Source organism: Mustela lutreola, chromosome 11, assembly GCF_030435805.1.
Source record: "Mustela lutreola isolate mMusLut2 chromosome 11, mMusLut2.pri, whole genome shotgun sequence".
NCBI classification, from domain to species: Eukaryota; Metazoa; Chordata; class Mammalia; order Carnivora; family Mustelidae; genus Mustela; species Mustela lutreola.
In genome coordinates this window covers 98,089,102-98,112,126 of record NC_081300.1, presented here as the reverse complement: position 1 = coordinate 98,112,126, position 23,025 = coordinate 98,089,102, and the positions used below count along the sequence as shown (strand labels likewise).

The 23,025-nt window shown below is 51.3% G+C and overlaps 1 protein-coding gene across 1 annotated transcript in view; it reads right to left on the bottom strand.

The window, feature by feature from the left end:
- The window catches only part of TMEM132B (transmembrane protein 132B), a 347,237-nt gene that overhangs the window by 159,080 nt on the left and 165,132 nt on the right, over positions 1-23,025 (bottom strand). Inside the window, exon 3 of the mRNA XM_059139801.1 lies at positions 1,637-1,783. Within this exon, the coding sequence (XP_058995784.1) occupies positions 1,637-1,783 (147 nt within the window). The remainder of the gene's footprint in view (positions 1-1,636; positions 1,784-23,025) is intronic.

The following is a 23,025-nucleotide window of genomic DNA, read 5'->3' as shown; positions in this document are numbered from 1 at the left end:
ATATCAGGACCATGGTAACTGAGAACTTCTCTCATCCTCTAACTCTGTGTCATTCAGGTGGGCTGGCCAAAGTGACCGGTTCTGGTGGGCCCATGATCCAAGCCAGGCCAAACAGGGCCAGGGGACCTGACGGGGAAGAGCGGCATCCTCCCTAAAGTGACCCACCGGCAGGATGGACACTGGGAGCTGCTGGTGGCCGACCTGCCACCAGGAGGGAAGATCATGCTGGGGATGCTGCCAGCCCAGAGGAAAGATGGGGGACAAGTCACTAAGGATGCTGCTGGACAGCTGGATCCAGACGTCCCTGGTGGCAGCCCCCCGTGCATCTCCATCAGCGCAAGGAACCCAAGACCACTTTTCTCTTGGGCTTCATCGGTGCGGCACCCCACGGCAGCCACCGGACAAAGCCCACCTGACCAACATCCCCAGGAACCCAGAGGGGGTCTGGGCCCCAGCACAAAGCAGAGAGGAAGCCACAGCCCTTGGCAGGCACCACGTTTAAAGAGTGTGGCGAGGTGCTAGCGGACCTACATTCTCCTGCCTTCTTCCTTTATAACAAAGACCACCGCCGGCAACAACCCCCCAAAACAGTTCCGGGTGTTTGCTTTCCCAAGACTGCTTCTGGGGCAAAGGCAGAGCTCACCGCTCCCCCGAGAGCCGAAGAGACGACTTCCAGGTCTTCCCTGATGAAAGAGAGACACAGAGAAATGCCTCCCTGCCTGTGCTAGGGAACAACGGGGTTGTTTAGACTCCGCAGGGTTAGGCCCCAAGGGGATGCTCTGTGGACTCACTCACCAGGGTAAGTTTAAATACTAGAGGGGAAAGAAAAGAGAACAGGGTATGACAATGGCAGACGTCTGCACGGGCTCCCGGGCCAAGCTGGGGCCTCGGGGTCTCGTCGGGGACCGGGATGACACATCTAGGTGCTCTCTGGCCTGACCCCTTGAGAGAAAAGGCTGCTACTATCGTGGGGACAGCTCCCTCTGCCTTTTGGGGGTCCCGAAGCACGATAACGAGCAATAACTGCCCTCCACCTCCCAGGTGAGCGCAGCCCCATGAAACCCAAGGCGACCGTCTGAGCCGGGGAGGACAAGTGTGTGCCGGCAACACCAGCTCACCCGCCTTCCCCTTCTGACTCCATACGCCGATACCCAGGCGTGATACCTGCCAGACGACTGCATTTACGCACTGAGACGCAATCACTCAGTCGTTCTAGCCGCCTCTGCTGCTCATAAAAACGTACATTTCCCCCTCGCCTCCTAGATCATGTCTACGGTCCTCATTTCATTCTTCCGTCTTCAGCGCAAACAATAACAATAATACTAATAAATTCCTAAAATGTGGTTCTCAAACCCTGCGCATATGCGAGTTCAGGTCATTTGGTGAGACTGCTCCCCTAATTGGGCCATTGGTGTATAAAAGAGCGTGAAGACAGAAAGCCTCCTTCGGCGACGTGGCCCCGTAATGGAGCCATTCGGAAGCCAAACGGCGGAGCAGCGCTGATGAGTCAGTGCAGAGGCGTCGCGCCGTTGGTGCACATCGCTTTGCTCTCAGCTCCTGCAGCCGGCCCGCCCCCCGCCCCCCGCCCCCCAGCCCCACCACGGCTGCAGCCCCGCCCGGGGACGTCGGCGCTCACCTGTTCTGCGTGTCCGGGTGGTGGCCCACGCAGGTGAGGGCGGCGGTCGTCTGCTCGCTGCTGCTGTCTATCTCCTCCTGGACGGCCCACTGCTGGTCGCTGCTGACTCGCACGGCCGATATCTTCACCCCCGCTGCGGCCTTAATTCTGTGGGGTGGGAAGAAAACGTATGCGTGCATGAGACCACAGTATAGTGCAAGACAGGTAGTAAGATACACAGAGTCAGAGCAGATCTTCCCTTTCCTCTGGGAGACGTAGGGAAGAGAGGCAGTTAGTGGCTGCCTTTGAAAACTAAATGTCCTGTTATTTTTATAAGCGCCTTGAAGCAGGAGCCCCAGCATCTTGCCAAGCACGTTAGTTTTCTGTTTCATCAACGTGCCAGGAGACAGATCGCTATCTGCTGCGGGGCCCCCGAGGGACGGAGGTGAGGCGGGTGTGTCTGGGCAGGCGTGGATGGGACCTGCTTGGCCTGCTGTCCACGAGCGGGAGGGAGCACACACAGCTGGGGGCTGGGGAAGCCCAGGGGACCGAGGAGGAAGGGGCGGCCCTGAGCACACGGGGAGAGGGAAGGATGGGGCCCGCCGTCATCAGGAGAAAAAGACACTCATTCTCCAGGCAGGATAGGGTGGCCACGGAAATGCCTGGTATGGTGTGGGCAGAACTCAGCTCCCCAAGGAAGAACCCAAGGACCCACGTGCTCCAGCACCGAGAAAAGGCCAGCTCACAGCCTGGTTGTTTTCCGTGTTTCCTGCTCCTCAAATGACCGTCGGCTGTGACTAACCAGGGTATGTGTCCTCCTCTCTAACAGCAGGATTGGCGGGCATCTTCCAAGTTCTTGGATAGCAGCCTTGGGACTGGTCTGTGATGAGCTGGGGACATGTCTGGGAATAGTCAGGAGGAAGACAGAGCCACGGAACGTCCCCTGCTCTCCGTGCCTTAACCATGTAGAAGTTAAGAGCAAACGGACGTGCTTTGCCTTCTGAGTCCAGGAACAATCACCATGCAGGGTCAGCGGGGCCTTGGCTGGGAGGGGGCATGATATCCCTCTGTTTCCCAGAGGCCTGTGGACCCACAAGCAATGCCCAGGGAGGCCCTGGGCACCCTTTCCACAGATACATCAAAAGGAACATGACTGAGGTGCCTGGGTGGCTCAGATGGTTAAGTGTCTGCCTTCAGCTCAGGTCATGATCTTGGGGTCCTGGGATTGAGCCCTGAACCCCACGTGGGACTCCCTGCTCGGCGGGGAGCCTGCTTCTCCCTCATGCTGACCCTGACACCCCACTTGTGCTCTTTCTCTCAATTTTTTTTCTTGCTTGCTCACTCTCTCTCAAATAAATGTAAAATTTAAAAAAAAAAAAAAAAAAAAAAAAAAAAAGCACAATTCGCCATACAAAGGAATGAAGCCTTGACACCCACTACAATGCTACAAGGTACATCAACCTGGACAACATCAGTCAACGCCAAAGAAGCCAGACACCACAGGCCGTGTACTGTGTGATTCCATTTATGTAAAAGGTCCAGAAGAGGCGAATCGGTAGAGACGGAGAGCAGACTGGGGGTTGCCAGGGCTGGAGGCGCTGGGGAGAAGGGGCAGTGACCGCCAGACTAACCAGCACAGGCTTGTTCGGGACTAGAATATGCTAAATGCCACTGAACCGTTCCCTTGGAAATGGCCAATTGTATGTTGCCTGAATTTTGCCTCAACTGAAAAAAAAAGAAAGAAAGAAAGAAAGAAAAAGAGGTAGAAACAGGCAAATAGCACCTCCTAGGAGAGGTTGAAACTTTAAAAAAAAAAATGACAAAAGTAAAAAAGTAACTATCAACACAGACACACACAAGTCTCCAAGACCCGAAGAAGGGAGCTTATAAAAGCAGAATTTCCAGGAGCAGCAGGGACCATTTTGGACTCGAGGGCTGTCCTAATGCCACTGGCTTTGTGGCCTCCCAGGAGGAGCTCGGGGATGGAACTGGGGGCTTCAGATACCTGCAGACCTAGTTACACAGAGAAGAAATGCTTCTGCTTCCATTGTCTGCCTTGACAGGTCCTCACACAGATGTCAGCATGCTCCGCCGCTGGCCCGCACACCAGGACCCCCGAGACGTCCCTGGAGACCCGGCAGCGCCCCTGGGAGAGGCGGACGCCACGCCCTGCTCTGACCGGTCTCTCCTGCCCGACACCGCGGACTAAGGGTGCTGCCTCCTCCAAGCGCCCTTCTCACCCCCGGCTGTTCCCGGGATTGACTTAGGCGAACCATGAACAGAGGCATCCTGCTCTGTCCCCACGGTCAGCCATTCCGTCTTGCCAGCAAAGGGGCAACTGGAAAGAATGTTCCAGAACTCGCATCTCCTGTCTGGTGGCCCCTGCTGCTGTAATGGTTAGGGTGTCCTCTCTCACGCGCACGACTCCTCAGGGAGTTCCTCCGTCAGACAGCCCCGTGGGCCGCATTATTACTATTGTCCTCAAAGTCCGGATGAACACATTTTGACCCCTCCGCCCCTCCCCATGGAGTGGCCAGCTGGGGGTCACAGAGGTTCCAGCACAACACGTCCACTGGGCATATGCCCAAGAGAAAAGCATGTGTGTGTTCCCCAGAAGAGCAGGGGGAGTTCAATTCCCACCCTTAGGGTTTTTTCTCTCATTCTGACCCAAAAACAAAGCACAGGTCCCCTTGTCGTCAGAGACGACATCTTCAGGGACGCGGCCTCTCTGAACGGATTCACGTGACTGGATGCCAGGGCCTCCCCACTGCCCTTCCTTTGCGGTCTTTTTGTTTGTTCGTTTTTTGAGACAGCGGCCATTGCAATGGGCCAACTCTCCCTAGGAGAGCTGAGAAAGCAGGCTTCCCACCAGGGCGACCACAGTACCAACAGCAGGGACAGGGCCCAAGCGGGTCTGGAGGCCAGCTACTGTGCTCACCACGGTCACTGTCCTTGCTGGTCCTAAAGAGATCCAGGGGATCCCAGAGGAGGCTGGGAGGCAGACTTGGGACGGTGACCTGTAACCAACAGAGGTCACCCAGCAGGGTCACACCAGTGACCAGGGCTGTGCCTGCGGAGAGAAGCAGACAGCAGACCATGGCAGCCTCCCCAGGTTTCCCTCAGGTGGGATTATTGGCCCCGGCACACCGCAGGTGCTTTTCTACCTGCTGTGATGCTCTCAAGAGGGTGTCTGACTCCTTCACCTCTTGCTGCCTACCTGGAGCCCAGCCCGGTGGCTGCTCTCTCCAGGGGCAGCCAGCCACCTACTGGGTTAGCCCCCCAGGTTTAGCCGTTGGGGGTGAGAGGCATCTCGGCATCTCTATGTTCTCCCCTGCAGGGCCACCGGCTCTCAATTTCTACTCCACCACCTACACCCAGGCGCTGTGCTCAGCATCGGGGCTCCAGACCCCGTTCGTTCGTTTCTTCCCTGTCCTCATCCTCCTCTCAAGCCACCGAGGAGGACTGTGACCTCCTGCCTGACCCAGGGCACGCCAGGGACGTTTCTGCCCTAGCGCTCCTGGTTCCTGTGCTCCCGGGCTCCTTTGGTTCTGGCAGCTCCCCCGAGCTCCACAAAGTCAGACCCGAGAGACTCGCTGGGCTGCACAAAGGGAGCCAGAAACTTCCGCATGGCTAATTTCGAGGCAAAGAGGAAGTCTCAAGCAATCGGATACCTACCTCGCCCCCTCCAGGCTCCCGAGGGCCCATCCCTCCCCCAGAAAGTGGACTTTCAGGGCACTAAATAACTACCAAAACCACCATAAAGACAGGCCAGCTTTTATACCCAAAGGGCAGGAACCATAAGCTCAACAGTCAGACACGAACTATCTCCATTGGGGCCGGGAGCCATACAGGACAGATGCACGGCATCGTGGGGTCTGTCTTAGCTTTTATTCTCAATTATGATTACTAATTATCCCTATCATTACTGTCAGTACAATGCACCCTCGCCAATCTCGAGCATAGAAAGCAGACACCTCCCATCGGAGGGGCTGAAACGAAGGGAACACAGCAAGCTTTGACCCCTGTTGACTCCCGCGCATTGCTGGGGTGTGTGGACGGGGTTCCATTTCTTTGGAATGCTTTCTGGCCGCGTCTCCTAAGCTGAATTTCTGTAGATCAATCGCCCAGCGCTTCCACTACTGGGCATATGCCCAAGAGAAAAGCATGTGTGTGTTCCCCAGAAGAGCAGGAGGAGTTCGAGGCAGCCCATCCTACGCAGGCCCAGTGCAAACAGCCTGAACTGCTCACTGACAATAGAACAGATACCGGGGAATACGGAGCCGCAGGAACAAGAATGAGCACCTCCCGCCACCCAAAGCCACACGACAAACCCCCAGAGATGCTGTTGGGCAAGAAAGGGCACACCGCAAAAATCCCATTTACAGAAAGAACAGGCAGACTGAACTCTGAGGTTGGGCTCAGCGTCGTGGTTACTCTCTGGGAAAGAAACCGGGCGGGTGTTCGGACGGGCTTCTGGGGTCCCTGCCGTGTTTGGTTTCTCCTTCTGGATGTGACTGCATGGTGAGTTTTGAGAATTGATCAGGGTGTACTCACTCACGTGCACTTTTCTGGGCATGGGTTCTAGTGCCATATGAAGTTCACGGCAAAGCAAGCAGATCTAATGTCTGTAACATAGACACCGAGTTGCAGCCAGGGGAACACCTACCACAGGATGTCAAGCTCAGCAGGAGGCCTAAGGACAAGTCAGACTACCACCACCCTGGACACACAGAGGGGTTTCTCCCCCAACTTCCAGCACCCGGTGGTGCCCGGGTGCCCGGGGCCCCACCCTTGTTCTGAGGTGCACGGAGTAATCTGAAACTTTGACCTTGTCTGTGATGGGGAAGGGTCTTAGAATCTAGATGAGCACCCCTGCTGGTTGGACCAGGAACTGGTGACATTCCAGCTGCTATGGGTAAGCAATGAGGAAGACATCTAGACTCCAGGCCAGTCTCTACCCAGCAGGGACTAGAGATAGGCCAGAGACCCACAGCTTCTCCATCTCATTCTCCCTACAGCTCTCCAGCCCACCTTATCTACCACCTAGCAGGACACAAGAAAACTTGTCTGCTGAGTGCATCTGAGTCTGTCTTATACTTAGGACACCCACTTTAGAATTAAATACTCAACTCTAGGCAGGATTTTTGGCCATCTGGTTGCCTATACAGTGGGCGTGCAGTAGAAGACTAATCCTGTGCACTGACAGAATCTCCTCTTGGGGTCAGTGTGGCTGCAGCTGCTCCAGATCTTGCATCCTCATCTGCAAAGGAAAAGCAAGATTCTCTCGCTCAGAACAAAATCCTGGAGCTAGGTTTTCATTGGCTGAATCAGACTGAGGATTCCACCCTGGACCAAGAACTAGGTGGCCTATGGGGTAGAAGACCAACGCTCACTGGTTTAGCCAGTTAACAACCATCCCTGCACTAAGAATAGAGTTAAGCCCATCTGAATCACGTGGCAGCAACCACAAGTGGCGGCTCTGGAATTTCAAGTCACGAGAGAAGAAACCGATGCTGGGTATCAGAAACACTAGCCTAAAGGCAAATTACTCAGGTTCTGTCCCTCTCCTGAATACAAGTTATAAACCTGTTCCTGCACTCCAGTTCTTAGCCCAAATCCTTCCCGATTTTAGATTATACTCGTTAGAGTAATTTAAGCCCAGAAAAATCCGTGTCTTGAATATTCATTAAATGTGTTTTAGAGAAATATTTTTGGGCTTGGTGATATTCTTAACACGCGTTATGTATAAAAACAACAATATCTAAAACTATAGGAAAACTATTAATGGTCTCATCGCCATGATGCGCTTCGGGGATCTGGGGGCTGAGCCAGTAAAAAGCACGACCACAAGGTGGCAGGAGCACACAACGAGCTTTATGGGGCAACCCTTGGCTGGGTTTGCAGGCTATGGAGTCCCTCATTGGGCAAGAAGGACATGGCACCAGCCCCACCCCAAAGGGGAGGACAAGTGAGCTGCGGGAAACAGGAAGATCTGGGGGGGGTTTTCATGTCTACCTGATGTCGCTAATCAACACACAGGCAAGTCTGTAGATCACAGCAGACTTAGGGTCTTCTCACCAGCGTTTATGGCTAACAGACGCTGGGTATGCAGGGTATGCAAAGCAGGCAGGCTCCAAATGGCTAAAAATATGCTTATTTGGGATATATTTATAACAATCAGATGTATAAAGATTTGAGTTTAGCGCTGGCAGGATTTTGAGCTAACAAGTCCCAGTCTGCTGGGAAGAAATAAACAATACAGGGGCCAATGTACAGGGACCATCTCTGGCTCACTTACGTAACAACTACTTTCTGATATTTACCAAAAAACCTTACATTTATATTTCCATAGGGTCTTCAGTATACAAATATTTATCTGAATTCTTGTAGTTACGGGAGTCCATTGGGAAGACCCCAGTGGCAGAATGAGAAACTAGCTGTTGATGAGCTGACTCTTCAGATCATCAGTCCCCACTCACAGGTGGCCCTTGGGTGATGTGCGCCTGTGCCCACCCACCACTCCATCATCCCTGCCCCTGGGGTTGGTCCGGTGGTATTGGTTGTCAGCCATAAGCACAATGCAAATGCAATGCAAATCTACTGCAAAATGACAGTGCAGATCTTGGGGTCCTGGAGGACTGCCAGCAAAGCTACGGAGAAAGAGAATCCAGGAGGGGGTCCCCCATGGTCGCTCAACAGATCTGTAAGGACCGTTAACAAGTGAACAGGAGACAATCAACAAGGATCTTTTCTTCAAAAGAGAGCGGTTGTGATGGCAAAGCGCTGTGAAGCTCTTGAGGACACTGGGGAAGCCCTCGAATGTCTCCGCTAAGTTGATCCTCTTCGTGACTCTACTGACAATGCCAGGTGAGAAATGAAAAACATGGGATTGCATAGTTATAGAAAATCGGAGGAAAAGTTCAACAGAGGATGCGTGCTTTGTCCTGAGTGGCACAGAGTGGGAACTGCTGAACCTAAACTTTGTTTAAGATAAAATAAATCCGTCATCATTTTTAATTCATTTCTCATAGAAGAAGAAACAAAAAAGTCCCAATTGAGGTTCCTTTTGCTTGCTATTGTCTATGAGACTTCATGCTCCTGTTTTGGTAGATTCCTTCCAATAGCCCAGACAGTCTCAGATTAAAGTCCTACCACTCCTGGAGCTTGGGATGGCAATGCTCTTTCAAAAAGCGTGTTGGATATGCATAAAAATATGTTAACATTCTGTATTGGTGGGGAACATGCTTCCTTCTGGTTCCTAGAACAGGGAGTGCCTTCCAACTCCTGCAGGAACCGCTCCCTAATCTCCTTCAGGTTTGGGCAAATGTCACCTTCTTGGTGAGCCTTTCGTAGTTATCAAAAACAGAACACTAACACACAAACACCTCACTTCCCGTGCATATTAGCTGTCTCCCCCACCGGAGGAAACCACGGGAGAGCACGTGTTTTTAGGAGTCTTACTCCCTCCTTTATCTGTGGTTCTGAGAACCAGGCCCAGCGGATGGGGGGCACTTAATAAATATTGGTCGAACAGAGGGTCTCTATCTAAGGTGTCATCTGTCCCTGGAGATCCTACAAATATCAGACTTTGAAACCTGAAGAGGCCCATTAAAAGGAAAAAAAACCAAAAAGCCACCAAGGGCAGGGGAGGGGTACAGGCATGGGAAGCCGCTGGACCAGAGGTTTTTGAACTCTCAGACACGGCAGAATCACCTGCTGCTACTTACAAATATCTAGACCCAAACTGCAGAGACTATAATTCACCAGGTCTGGGGCAGGACCCAGCAGCACTGTTTTTAAACAAGCTGCTGCGAGGACCCGTGTGGTCCTCAGAACACTCTTCGGGTAACAGCGTTTGGGACACGTTCCAGACAATCACATGCTGTCAAGGAGAGGAATGCCAGGGAACATCTGGTGTTCGACACTCTCTTGAGATAAGCCCAGCCCTGGGCCCTGGAGCACTTTCAGGGTGTGATTTGGGAAAACTATGAAGATACTTCCAAGTTGGATCCTCCCAGCAAACCACTTTCAGTGTGATCAGTCAACCAGAGAGAGAGAAGTTATGTACGCATCTCCCACCAGGCACCTGGAGGCTGGCAAAGTCAGGCCCTGCTGAGAGCTCGTTTCAGAACATGATTTAAACTCGAAAAGATTGCAGGATAGAGAAAAGAGTCTGGGAGGGAGCCCCCCCCCGACCCTGGACCAGTCAAGATGATGGCGGGGCAGGTGGGGGGTTCCCTCCTCTCCAAGTGGCTGAAAACCAGGATGCGGAGAATAGGTATTTTCAGTCTCTGAGGCTGAAAGAGAACAGGAATCCTCTTGAAGGACAAATAGACAACCCGTGCTGGAAAAGCCCATAGTCCTTCTGAGCAGAGTGCTGGAGGACACTGGAATTCAGCTCTGAGTGTGGGAACATGCTAAGAAGGATCTGGATGCATGGGAGAACTTTCCCCCAAGCAATGCCTGCTGCCTCCTTGGGGCGATCTCCCCTCTCTTGTCTCCCTGTTTGATTCTAGATTTTATCTGGGAAAGTCAGATGCTAAGCAAACTCTATGTATAGCTTTGGACAAATCAGAAATTTAACGTTTTCACAAGCAGAAGAATGGTTTTAATTATCACGATGTTCCTATCACAAGCGGGGCCTTGATCTTGTCACTTTGTTTGTTTGCTTGTTTGTCCGGCCCCTGGGAGACAGCCAGATGCCAGCAAAGTTGATTTGCAAAGCAGTGGGGTCCCTCACAGCAAGGAAGAATGATAAATAAGAATGAGTTTGCAGCGATTTCTGCTACAATTCTAGAAACTTATTCTCCGCTCTGGCCAAGGGAGCTCTGAGTGTGGAAATGCCAGTGGGTTCCCTTCTGCAGGAAGTTCCACTCAGCCCGTGAAGCCAGCTCTCCTGTGCCTTGTTGAGACTGTAATTATGTTGTTTGCCCAACCAAATGATGGCTTCTACGGTACAATCATTCCTTCCCTGATTCCGGCTTTAGAGACACTTGGATGATGTCAAATCACAGTGCCTTCCACAGGTAATCCAACAGAACAAGATTGCCCCCCCTATGTTCCTGCGGGGTCTCCCCTGCTCTGTGCTACTGTATGAGTCTCCTGGGGCTGCTGTACCAAATGACCATGAACTGGAGAGGTGGGGGCGGGGGCCAGTAGGTGCTTAAAACAACAGAAATGTGCACTCTCTTGGTTCTGGGGGCTGGAACTCTGCCATCAGGGTGCTGGTAGAGTGGGTTCCTTCTCAGGGAGTCTGGTCCCTGGCTCTTCCCCAGCTTCTCGGGGTCACCGGAAATCCTTGCCTCCTAGACATCTCTCTCCAGTCTCAGGATCTGTCTTCCCACGGCCCCCTCCCCATGTCTCTGTGTCTCTCCTCTCCTTACAAGGACATCAGTCCCTGGACTGAGGACCTGCACGAATCCCAACTAAGTGCATCAGCGATGATCCTATTTCCAAATGAGTCCCATTCTAAGGTTTGGGCGGGCAGGAATTTGGGGGACCCGACACATTCCCTACAGGCACAAAGGCCAAAATAAAGAAGGTGAGGTGAGGAGACAGCAAAGGTGTCTCTTCTCCGAAGCACCAGGTGCCTGGAGGGAGAGCCCAGAGCGCCTCTTGACGTGGCCGCTTACTCATTGCTGGTCCACCAAGTGGATAAACTCTGGGGTGGCTGCTCTGATCCCCAACTCCAGGGGATCACAGCTTTGTCCCTTCCTGTGAGTGCGGGTAGGACCTGTGACTTGCGTCCGACCAACAGAAGACGGGAAAGCAATGAAATGCCACCCACGCACCATGAGCACACTGGGCAGGGGCAGGGACATGGAGATTTTCATGGGGCCCGATGAATGGCTTCTCATGGTTCAATTAGCAAGGCAAGATGATTTCATGGGAAGCTAGGATTAGTAAATGTGGAGTAACTAGGAACCAGAAATGCTTCTGAAATGAAAAGGATTTGGAAAGTGGACACAGTCTCAAGGCTTGGGTTCAAAATGCGACTGTGGGGTACAGTGTCTAATTTAAGGTCTGTTCACTGAGTACCAACTACACGTCAGGTGTTAATGAGCTGTTCTGTGCAGGACAAATGGACAGTCTTAGGAGACAGACAGAATAATGAAGTTACTGCCGACTTGGAAACTACATTTCTGGCTGAAAACCCAGACTCCAGCTGCATGACCTTGGGAAAGTCACTGAGCTCCTCAGTCTCCTCATCTGGAGAAGGGGACTATTAATAATACCTCCCGGTGAGGTTTGAACGGAGACAATATGTAGGAAATGCTTAGAGCAGAGCTCGGCATAGAATAAGAACCAAACAGCGTTGGTTATGCAGGCGGTGGTGACAGGAGCGCCCAGGTGGGTCCCCTTCCTAAAGCAGCAGCCTGCCCCCCAAATGCTGACATTCCAAAGAACCATCTCTCGTTGCTAAAATGCTTCAGGGACAGACTGAGAAGTACAGGAAAGCTGTTGGGAGAGCCATCCAACAAGCTCCCGGCCCTGGTCACCTCACCCACAGAAGACCAGGTGGAACTGTGGGGTCAGCCCAGCACTCAGCCCCGTCCCTTAATAAAGCAGCTAAATTTCCCACTGGGAGCAGCGCATGCTCAGACCGGGGGGTCCCACTTGACCTGACACCACCCCCTGCGTCAGGAATCTGTGTGTGAGTGGCCACAGCATCCCGTCCTCCGGAAGAGACTGATTGGTCTGAGGAGAAACCACATGACCCAACCACACCAATCAGAAATACCCCATCCCCTGGCTGTGGTGCACGGGCTCCCAAAGAGAACTGGACCTGGGATTTGCTGGGGAGAGTGGAGCCTAGCCCTCTGGTCACTGAGGAGGAAGCGCTGCAGGACTCCACCACCTGCCTGAGGTTGAATCCACAGGTGGAAAGAGACGGCTTCCCGGCCACATTGTCTGAGCATCTGGATTCAGCCAGACCTGAGGCTGTCTTGGTACTGAAAAGTTACAAGAGCCAGGAAATCGCCTTTAAGCTTCTTTGAGTTGGGTTTCTTCTATTTGCAGTTGAGAGTGAACCACGGAAAAGTCAGGCTCTGACATTTCTGCTGCTCAGAGGCCCACATGAAATCCCAAAGTTCACAAAAGATACACATGTAGAGTCAGCATGTAATCCAAGGACAAGAGAACAGATGGCGGAAGGATGTTCCGTATTTCAGCCGTCCATGTGAGTACCGGGAGCAAATATTAAACAAAATGAATCTATGAAAACAACCCAAGCTCCTCTCTCTTTGTCATACCCATCACTTTAGTAATAAATGTTAATAAACAAAGCTAAGGTATAAAAAATAAAACTCAAATAACCTGACCTTTTCTGGAATTAAACTCTTTTTCTGTCACCTCTGTTATTTGTACAATGTTTGGTGATATAAATTCTCAAATGCCTGGTGAAGAACCATTTTGTCTAGTAAATGAAAGCTCTTTGTGAGCCACACTGAGCTTTTTCATCTGTCCCTCGCTGCCCAGACATGAATGAGGGCTCACCCTGACACCCTGGATATTCCCTGTGGGTGAACACTTGCTAGTAATCTGGGTACTCACAGTGGCCACACACACACACACACACACACACACACACACACCCATATTCACAGCTTCATCTATCATCTACAGGGTGATGACCCAGAGTCATTTTCGCAACACAGAACTTTCCCCTGAGTCTCAGCTATGTGGCCAAGAGAATACTTTGAAATCACCTCTTACAAGTCTCAAACTCAACATACTCAGAACAGAACTCAAGAGCAGCCCACCCAAAAATAAAAAATAAAAAAACAAAGCCATCTTGCTTCTCTTGTCCTCTTTGGGAAAGGACCACTGTCTCCATCTGTTTGGGACATGCTGTGACCAGACGGCATCGACCAGGGTGGGGTGGGGTGGCAGAGGTGGGAGGGGCCTTAAACAACAGAGACTTATTTCTCACAGTTTTATAACCTGGAGAGTCCACGGTTCAGGAGCTGGAGGGTTCTGTCCCTGGCGAGGGCTCTCTCCCTGGTTTGCAGTCTGCCGCCTTCCTGCCGCGTACTCATATTATGGAGAGCAGAAAGAGGAAGCAAGCTCTGTTCTGTCTCTCCTTATAAAGGCACAAACACCATCATGAGGGCCCCAGTCTTGTGACTCCTATACCTCCCAAAGATCCATATCCAAGTACCATTATGCTGGGGATTCAGGGGTCCACATATCAACTGTGGGGGCCCTCAGACCATAGCAACCACCATCCAGCGAACTGCTCAAGCCAGAAACCTGGGGATCAGCCTTGATACCCGCCTTTATGTAACTGGCTCCCCATCCTCTCTCCACACCCCTGCATCGTTCTCACGTGTGTCGCGGCAGTAAGCACGGACAACCCCTGCTACAAGCTACCTGGCCACGGGGATGACCTGCTCAAAATCAGGAACCATCAAAGTTCCAAGCTTAAAGCTCACTGGTTACGCCAGTGTTCAGACACATCCGAATTCCCACAAGGCCCTGCATGGTGTGGACCGCGATTGAGAGATCCTGAAGCTGCCCTAATCCAGGAAGCGGCGAAGCTAACAGCTTAGTGTAACAGCACAGACTCTGGAACCGGGCTGCCTGGCTTCCAGTCCTGGCTCTACCATTTAGCTGCTCCGTGAGCTGCATCACCTCTCTGAACCTCAGTCTCCTCCTGTGAAATGGACTCACCGTGGCTCACAGTAGCCACCTTCTAGGTATTATCTGAGGACTGAACTAGGAGCACTTAGTAGGTGCTATTTTAATTACCTCTCTAGGCTCGTGGCTTCATGCTTCCCTACTGATTCTTCTCAACTCCTCAGAGGCCCAGGGCTTTTTTCCCACCTGGCTCTACTGGTTCTTTGTTTCTCCCACAGATCTCTTTCTTAGCCTTCTCCTCTTGCCCATACTGCTAGAGGCTGACGGCTGTGAACTGCATCCCAAGAGGCTCCGTTGTGCCGCCTGGGCGCCTGGGGCTTCCAGGTGGGATCAATCAACAGAAGACACAGCAGGAGATGAGAAGGTGAGAGAAGAGGTCGCGGTGTTTACCGCCCTGGCTTCTCCTGGCTGGTGAGGGCAGCCGAGCTCCTCTCGCTGTGCACACGGCTCCCTGGACAAGCCTGGTTACCGCCAACTAATGCTCTCCTAGGTTCCTGCAAATCCCGCCGGGGCCTTGCGCCCTTGGCCAGGGTGCTAACTGCTCAGCCCTGTCAACCGTCCTGGGTGCTCTGCCACCTCTGGCTGGCTCCCTTCGCCCTGCCCCCACCTTAGTCAGAAGCCCCCATCCTTAAGTTCTCTTGGGGCAGTGCCAGCCCTTTCCCACCCAAACCCAGACTGGTTCAGGCCTTTGCAGAGATGGTTCACTACGCCTGAGGCCTCATCCCTCACGCGCCACACCCCCACCTCCGGTTATCTGGGTCACTCCCATCCACGTTTGACTCAACTACATCCACACCTCCTCAGAGAAGCCTTCCCAGGTGCACAGGACTAACTTAGTTTATTTGAGCACATCTGGCTTGTTCTTATTATAACCACATCTTCAAATGATGCTTTGCACACCTGTCGGATTGGTCGCACAATCCAACAGTGAAATACGACAGGTCCCCGCCATGGAAATGACCGGCTTTATCTGATGCAGAAACACTGAAACTGATGTCACAAACAAAGTCACTCAAGTGGCTTCTCAAGCTGAGAAAGATGCTCTCAGAAGGTACGGACACCTGCCGTGTCTCCGTTACCGACAGCGGCGGCTTACGAGTGCGCCCTAACCAAGCTTTGTGTCAGAGTCTGCTACGCAGACTCGGGCACTGGAGGCAGGATGAATGGCAGGGAAGCCGGTGTGGGTTTGGGGGCCCCGGGGCGGCGGTGGGCCCCACCTCGTGCGTCACTCGCTAGTAGCAGCGGAGACGACCTCTCACGTCCCATGGCAGCCCCAGTACTTGCCAAGAGCTTTCACACGTGTTATCCCATTTGTTCCTCATGAAAACGTGGGAGCTGCTGCAGAGGAATTATTCACACGCCCACGATCGCACACGGGGCGCCGCAGAACAGAGCTGGACCCCCGTGGTCACGGGTCCCAGCCCACGGCTCCTCCCAGGAGGAGGGGAGCCAGCCTTGCCCACGTGGGCTTTGCCTCCTCTTGGCTGGGGAAGTGCTCCAAGCCTCTCCTCTCCAGCGTCTCTTTCACTCAGCGTGGAAAGTGCCCAAAAAGCAATGTAACAGAGAATCGAAGAGCATCTCTCCAGCCCCCAGCGCCCGGGTTCAAAGCCAGGTGCTGCCATTTTCTACCTGTATAACCGGACACCAATTATTTCAGCCTCTTTGGACCTCAGCCTCCTTATCTGTAAAGTGGGGACAAGAGGGTCCACTTGGATGGTAGGTTTGAGTATTAAATGAATGAAGGTATTTACATCATGCAGCACCACACCTAGCATATAGCAAATAGGTGCCACTTCTGTCCTTCTAACCCTGACCAAGTGTCCCCAGGGACCAGGCAGGTAACAAAGGTGAAGAACTAAGTAAGTAGAGACTATAGTAAACAGGTCCCGAACACTGACATGCCCCAGTCTCACGCGACTCCCCAAGAGCAAACTGTGTCCTCCGCCCACAGAAGCCACACTCCGGGGACAAGAACTTCCACCCGTGTAGCTCTAATGGTACACAGTGTGACTTTGGAACGACTTAGTTGCAACAGGCCTGCAGCGCCAAGGCTACCCAGGCAGAAGTATTCTTGGATGAGTTTCTCCTTTCTCTCCATCCTGACCATTTTGTTCCATTTCCTCGGTCCAAGAAAATAGTCTCCTAGGACTACACTCGACACAGTAAGCGGGTCAGACACCTGGGTACATGCATGTGCACAGACACACACAGTACCCTAGTGCTCTTTCGTGCTGTGAGAAACAGAAGTAACAGCTCAGGAGTGTAGATCCTGCTGGAAAGGAGGAGGGAAGCCGTCCGTTACCTGCTGAGATAACTATAAGGAATACACAAAGGCCAAGGACAGCGGGCGGACTCCAGGTAACACTGCCTCGCTTGGCCTTCCTGCAAGAGAAAATATGTCCTCTCCACACCGACCAGAGACCCATCTGTTCCTTAATGAGGGAATGCCCAGAGCACCCATTTGGGTTTGTGTGTTCGAGGATCCAATAGTTTTAGCTGCATTTGTGACACAAGTTCCAATGTTCTACGCAGAGACTTGGAAAATGAGAGACAGAAACCTTCCTTAATTCTTCTTTCTAAAGAGAGACTTCCTAAGCGAGGGGGCGTACAGGCAACCTGGGGGTTAAAAAAAAGAAGAAGAAGAAGAAGAAGAAGAAGAAGAAGAAGAAGAAGAAGAAGGAGAAGGAGAAGGAGAAGGAGAAGGAGAAGGAGAAGGAGAAGGAGAAGGAGAAGGAGAAGAAGAAGAAAGAAGGGTAAGCGGCACAAAGAGAGGAGATTTCCGTGTGGGCTATCCAGCGCCACGTCTGACGCAGCCACGGACGCTCAGAGCTGTCTTTCTCAGGCAACCTCTCCCCGCACCTCAGACTCCTGAACTGTGTGTCCTCACTTCCGAAACCGGCTTCAGAGACAGAGAATTATCATACATCTGGAGGAAAAGAAGCCGCAGAAGCCGCAGGTCTTAGAGAGCTGGAGATTGACTTCGCACCTGGCTAACAGCCCCCTGTGGGATGCGAGCCACCAGGTCGGGACACTGGTGGGCGCACTGTGCCTCCCCAGGCCGTAGCATTTGGTGAGCTGTTCTTATCTTCACAGACCCAAAAATGCAACCAAGTATTGCTAGATTTAAAAAACAACAACAACAACAAAAAACACCTCCTCTCTGTCCCTCCTAAAGCTGAGCTGAGCTTAGCATCCTTGCCCACACGGCTCCTTCTCCCGCTCTCCTCGAGCACCTCTGCTGTGCCTAGCCAACTTCTTTCCACCCGCTCCCTCACTGGCTGTTCCCCTAGTCACAGTCTACTCCCCTTGTCTTACGTTCACAGGCATTTTAAATTCCAACAAACCATTACATAGAAAACAAAAATGCAACAAACCTTCATGTAAAGGACCAAAAGGCAAAAGCAAGCGGAATGTACAACTTCGTTCCTCTGCGGTGGACATTCATTTCATTGCGGGCAGGGATCCAAAACCCACTTTCAATTCGCCACTCCCCAATTTAAAAGACATCAGTGGCGCTGGTGCTGACCACCCTTGGCCAGATGTTCTTTCTCCTCACCAGCTCGATGACCTCACCGCCTTCTCACTAGGGACCCATCTAGACTTGACTCCAACCAAAATCAACAAGTACTCTGATGTATCCTTGTTTGGTTCAGAAAATATGGTCACCACAAACACCAAAATACTAAGGATTTCTCTGTTCCTCCCCTACTAGAACACAGCTTCAGAAGATCAAGGAACCAGACCCTTCCCCGCTAGAGTCCGTGCAAAAACCAGTGCCTGGCAAATGAAAGACACTCAAATATTCGTTGGATTAAGAAATTAATGAATCTCCCACAAGAGAAATTTATATGACACTGACCTGCCTCTCACGAGTTAAATTAAAAATATGGTATTCCTTGGAGACTCATTTAAATCAATTGCTCATATTTCTGTTCATTGCCAAAACTACCATAAAGTATAGGGAAATCACAGAATTAAAGCCGTTTCCCCCAGGGAAACTGCAGTCTGAAAGTTACAGTAGGTCTGTGCCCAACACAAAGTTCATCAGCTTCTGTTGTCGTGTGACCTAGAACACTCTGCTTCCCGGTCACTGAAAAGCCTCCCTCTGGACGGAAGCTCAAGGTGCATCAGCCACCTCCAACGATAAAATCCATGGGGCAGCCTCCAGGTGCTGAGCCCCTCTGTAGGATGGGAAACAAACAGCCAAGAGGGGACTCAGCAGAGATGCCCCCAAGAGGCCAGAGTTCAGGCCCAGTCCCCTCACCCTGGGCAGGCGAGTCTCCAGAGGCCTCACGGTTGTTATGAGCCCACCAGATAAAATACCAAACTCTCATCTCGCCAGTTTGTTAGCCAAATTTTAAAAATACTGGCAACTCAAAAGGGGCACTGAGGTGGCTCAGTTAAGCCTCTGCCTTCAGCTCAGGTCATGATCTCAGGGTCCTGGGATCGAGCCCCACATCGGGCTCTCTGCTCGGTGGGGAGCCTGCTTCCTCCTCTCTCTCTGCCTGTCTCTTTGCCTACTTGTGATCTCTGTCTCTCAAATAAATAAATAAAATCTTAAAAAAATAAAAATAAAAATACTGGCAACTCCAAAAAAAAAAAAAAAAAAGTGGGGGGAGGGGGAGCCCGGGTGGCTCAGTCGATTGAGTGTCTGACTCTTGGTTTCAGCTCAGGTCATGATCTCAGGAGATCATGATCTCGTGAGACTGAGTGCCACATTAGGGTCTGCGCTGGGCATGAAGCCTACTTGAGATTCTCTCTCCCTTGCCCTCTGCCCCTCCCCCCTCCTCTGAAAAAACAAATAATAAGTAAAAAATAAAATCCTGGCAACTCATCTCATTTTTCTTTATGTCTGAAATTAAATGATAAAAAAGTCTTTTTTAACAAACAGAAAGCCAGCGCTGTTCTCAGAAGGTGGCAGGCACCCCTCTCCCTAAGGGTGCAGGAGAAAATTTTAGGTGGCATGACAGGGACGTAATATTAAATAGCATTAAGTTGGAAAGGAAGAGCTTCTAATCTTTATCAGCCGTTCTGATTGAATCAAGTGGAACACTGCAGTTGAGCACTACGATTTAAACCTCTCCAACACCCTCAAATCTCTCCCTTTAACAAAGAGAACTAATGAGCCTCAAAATCCAGGCACTTTGGCGCCTTCAACTATGCAGACTGATGCTCTAACGCTGGCTTCTGTGTGTAACAGTTGCCTTCTATTTACAGCAATGACACTGGCTTCCCATTTATAGAAGAGAGATAAAGTTTCTGTTGTAGGTGATCGAATTTAGTCAAAATATCAGCTGATTTACAGAAAATATGAAGTGAACAGTAGCCCTGGTGATGTGTACACATAGACAAATTAGTGAAAACCGGTGATCAAGAGAGAGAGGGCCCGCCGCTCAGCCGGTCATGGCACCCACGGTGAGATGGGTTGAGGTGATAAAGTCATTACTGTTGTAGCTACACGTTTACTCTAATGTGTACTAGGAGAAAGGAAAGCCAGGAAAAGAAGGGACAGATCTTCCACCTTAAGGGAGTGAATTAAAACTTCCTTTTAAGAAAAATGTATTGCCCAAAAAAAAAAAAAAATGTGTATCAGTTGCAATGAAACTAGGAAGGGAAAAGTGGTGTACAGACACTGGGGCTCAGAAATGCCAGGTCTGGGGTGACCCAGCCCAGCTTCCAGGGGCGGCCTCTGCCTGCACCAAACCCTGGCAGCTGCACCCCGAGGGTCTTTAAACCGTGAATCAAAGAAGCAATTTTCCACCACCAGAGGTGTCCCCATCCAGCTCCGTTCAGCAAAGCAGTTGGTGCCTCAACCTGGAAATTCCACCCCAGGATGGTTTGTTCAACAGCTCAGATGAAAGAAAAAAACACATCTGGAAGAGGAATCAAACTGCCAAGAAAGAGTTCAGGAGTTTAGTTGTCAAAAAACCCTCTGCTGTGGAACACACGGCACCCCCCACCTCGACCTGCCCACATCTCCCATCTCCACCGCTGGTGGCTCGCAGAACCACTGAGAATGGGAAGCTGCAGACGGAAAGAAGCTTCAAGCAAAGAGAAGGCAAGGGAAACAGATTTTTAAAAAGCAAAACACCCACAACTTTCACAAATTTAGACAGAGCTAGAATAATTTGATGAGGGGTTCAACCCTGAAACACATTTCTAGAACAGTGTTTCTGAGCTGAGAGCTTCATGTAATTTTCTGGCATCCAATTACAATAATCAAGTCACCCATCTTCTCTACTCTTCCAAGGGCCTCTTTGGTTACATCTCTGGTGATTTATTGGCTTTATGATTAAGGAACTGAGAGTCAGAGAAGCAAAGGGACCCAAGTAAGGTTCTAAAGCGCCAGGACCAGAAGCCAGACATCCAACTGCCATCACCCTGTGTCATGGTTCAGTAGCAAGTGCAGCAAAGCATCTCCTACATGTTCTGGCACAAAACTTCCTGTTCAGAGTTGTTCAGTGTCTTGGGAATATGTCTTGGAATAAAGAAGATAAAACCAGATGATCTCAATGAGAAAGACAGAGATGCTATCTGACTGCACTGAGAAACCACAATGGCTGTAGAAGAAAGGATGAGCCCTAGCCTACTTGTGTCTGTGCTTTAGGAGTCTAAAAATATTGGGTATACGGTGGAAATTATTTATATTTAATGTAAAATCATGTGATAATAACCTAAAAAATCAAATGCTCAAGGAAAGATGGCATTAGAGTTCTTTGTTTGCAAACAACAGAAACCCTCTCTGGTCAGCATATGAGAAAGGGATTTATAGGAGAGATCCAGGGCATCTCCTAGAAAGGAGGGGAATGTTGGAAACCCAACACCAGCAAGGGGGTCAAGATCCAGGGCAGGCGACTAGCAGGACTCCCACAGAGACCACCTGATCAGCATCACCGGACCCCACCCCCAAGCCTTCACTTCAGCTGGCACCACGCAGCCCAGGTTCCTGGGATCTGTCATAATTGCACTTCCCACTGGTCCCCTGAAAGGACGTACTTCCACAGCAGAGGCATACCACCTGTGCAGCAGCCAGCAAGAGGATCCTGCCTGTATGCCCAACTCAGTCCCTGTGTGAACTATGCAAGTGGATGCACACACACAAGAACAATAGCAGGCACATGAGAAACCATGTGCCTGGGGAGCACAGGTTTGGAGAAACCACTCCCCATCACCACTCCGGAACCACCCAATTTCAGCACTGCTGTGGTGGACAGTTCCCCAAGCCTTGACCCATGGCTGCACCAAAGCACTCTGGCTTCTCTGCTGTTTTTTCTGTCTTACCTGCCCGGAGGCAACCCTTAACCACCTGGGATGCTGGTTAGTAGGTAAATGCTCCAGCTGCCTCGTCTTCCAGTGGAACAGTTCTGGGACACCTCTGCACTTCTGAGGGGGAGCCCCAGTGGACCAAGCCCCAAGGACTCATCAGTGCCCTTTTACCAGCTTCTCCTCCTTCCCGGACTCTCTACCCCAACCCTGACACTTCTGCTTTCTGGAATCACCTCCCTAAACTACCCATGCCCCAAATCCTTGTCTCGGGGTCTGCTTTGGGCCCACATGCACTTCCTGTACATACTTGTGCACTGTGCAGGGTCTTGCAGGGGATGATGGGGCCTTGGACCCCCAACAGGTTGGAACTTGTAGGAATGCGCCCATCCTGGGTTCCAGCTTTCTGTACCACAGCATTCTTTCCTTCCAAACTGAACATAAATCCTCAATCAGGAAGATGGGATCCAACCAGTAGTTCAAAGGCTCTTTGAAAGGGATTTATAGGAGAGATCCAGGGCATCTCCTAGAAAGGAGGGGAATGTTGGAAACCCAACACCAGCAAGGGGGTCAAGATCCAGGGCAGGCGACTAGCAGGACTCCCACAGAGACCACCTGATCAGCATCACCGGACCCCACCCCCAATGTGGAATGTGGAATTATAACCCAAAAAGCCCCCATGTCACAAAACCCCAAATACCGCATGCCTCCCCCTGCACTGGCAGCATCTAGGGGGCATCTTTGTTTCATTCACGATGGCAAGTCGTCTCTGGAGCCAGGAAGGCTCACTGACCGTGGTGAGTAATATCTCGGTGGTCACGCTCACAGTCTACTTCCCTTCTGTAATCAGGACTCTGCTCACTGGCAAAGCCATCCTCCACCTCCAGTTTCTTAAGTAATTGATTAAGGGACTGTATCTGTTTCCAGCTGCTGCTGCAACCAAAGGACCAAGAATTTAGTGTCTTCAAGCGACACAAATGTCTCATCATTCTGGATGTCAGAAACCCAAAATGGGCTAAAAGCAAGATGTCACTGGAGCTGCCTTCATTCTAAAAATAGGGATTTCAACCAGCCTTCCTTGCTTCACTGTCCATGCTTTTCCCATGAGACCACACAGCTTCCTGGAATGAGGGGCAAACTGAAGGAATGGATCAGCTGCGTCCACAGGTTTTAAGTCCCATCAGCCTCCTGACCACAACACCAACAACCCTCACGGCTGGGCCACCCAGCACTCCGTACTCCATGTTGCCCTTTCCGCCAGATCGGGAAAGCCTTCTGCCCTCCTATTCTCATACCCTCATTCATCTACCCTTTACCAGCCAAGATCAAGGGACATCTCTTTTCCAGCCTCTCTAAACCCCCACGTTTCAAAACATTCCCGCAATACCCACTGCATCAAGCTTTGCTCCCATCGTCATTCATCTGTTTGCATTTGTGCAGGCCATCCCCAAAAGAATCTTGAAGGTCTTCGCAGGTGAACACCCCATCCAAGACTCCTTGCTAACCGA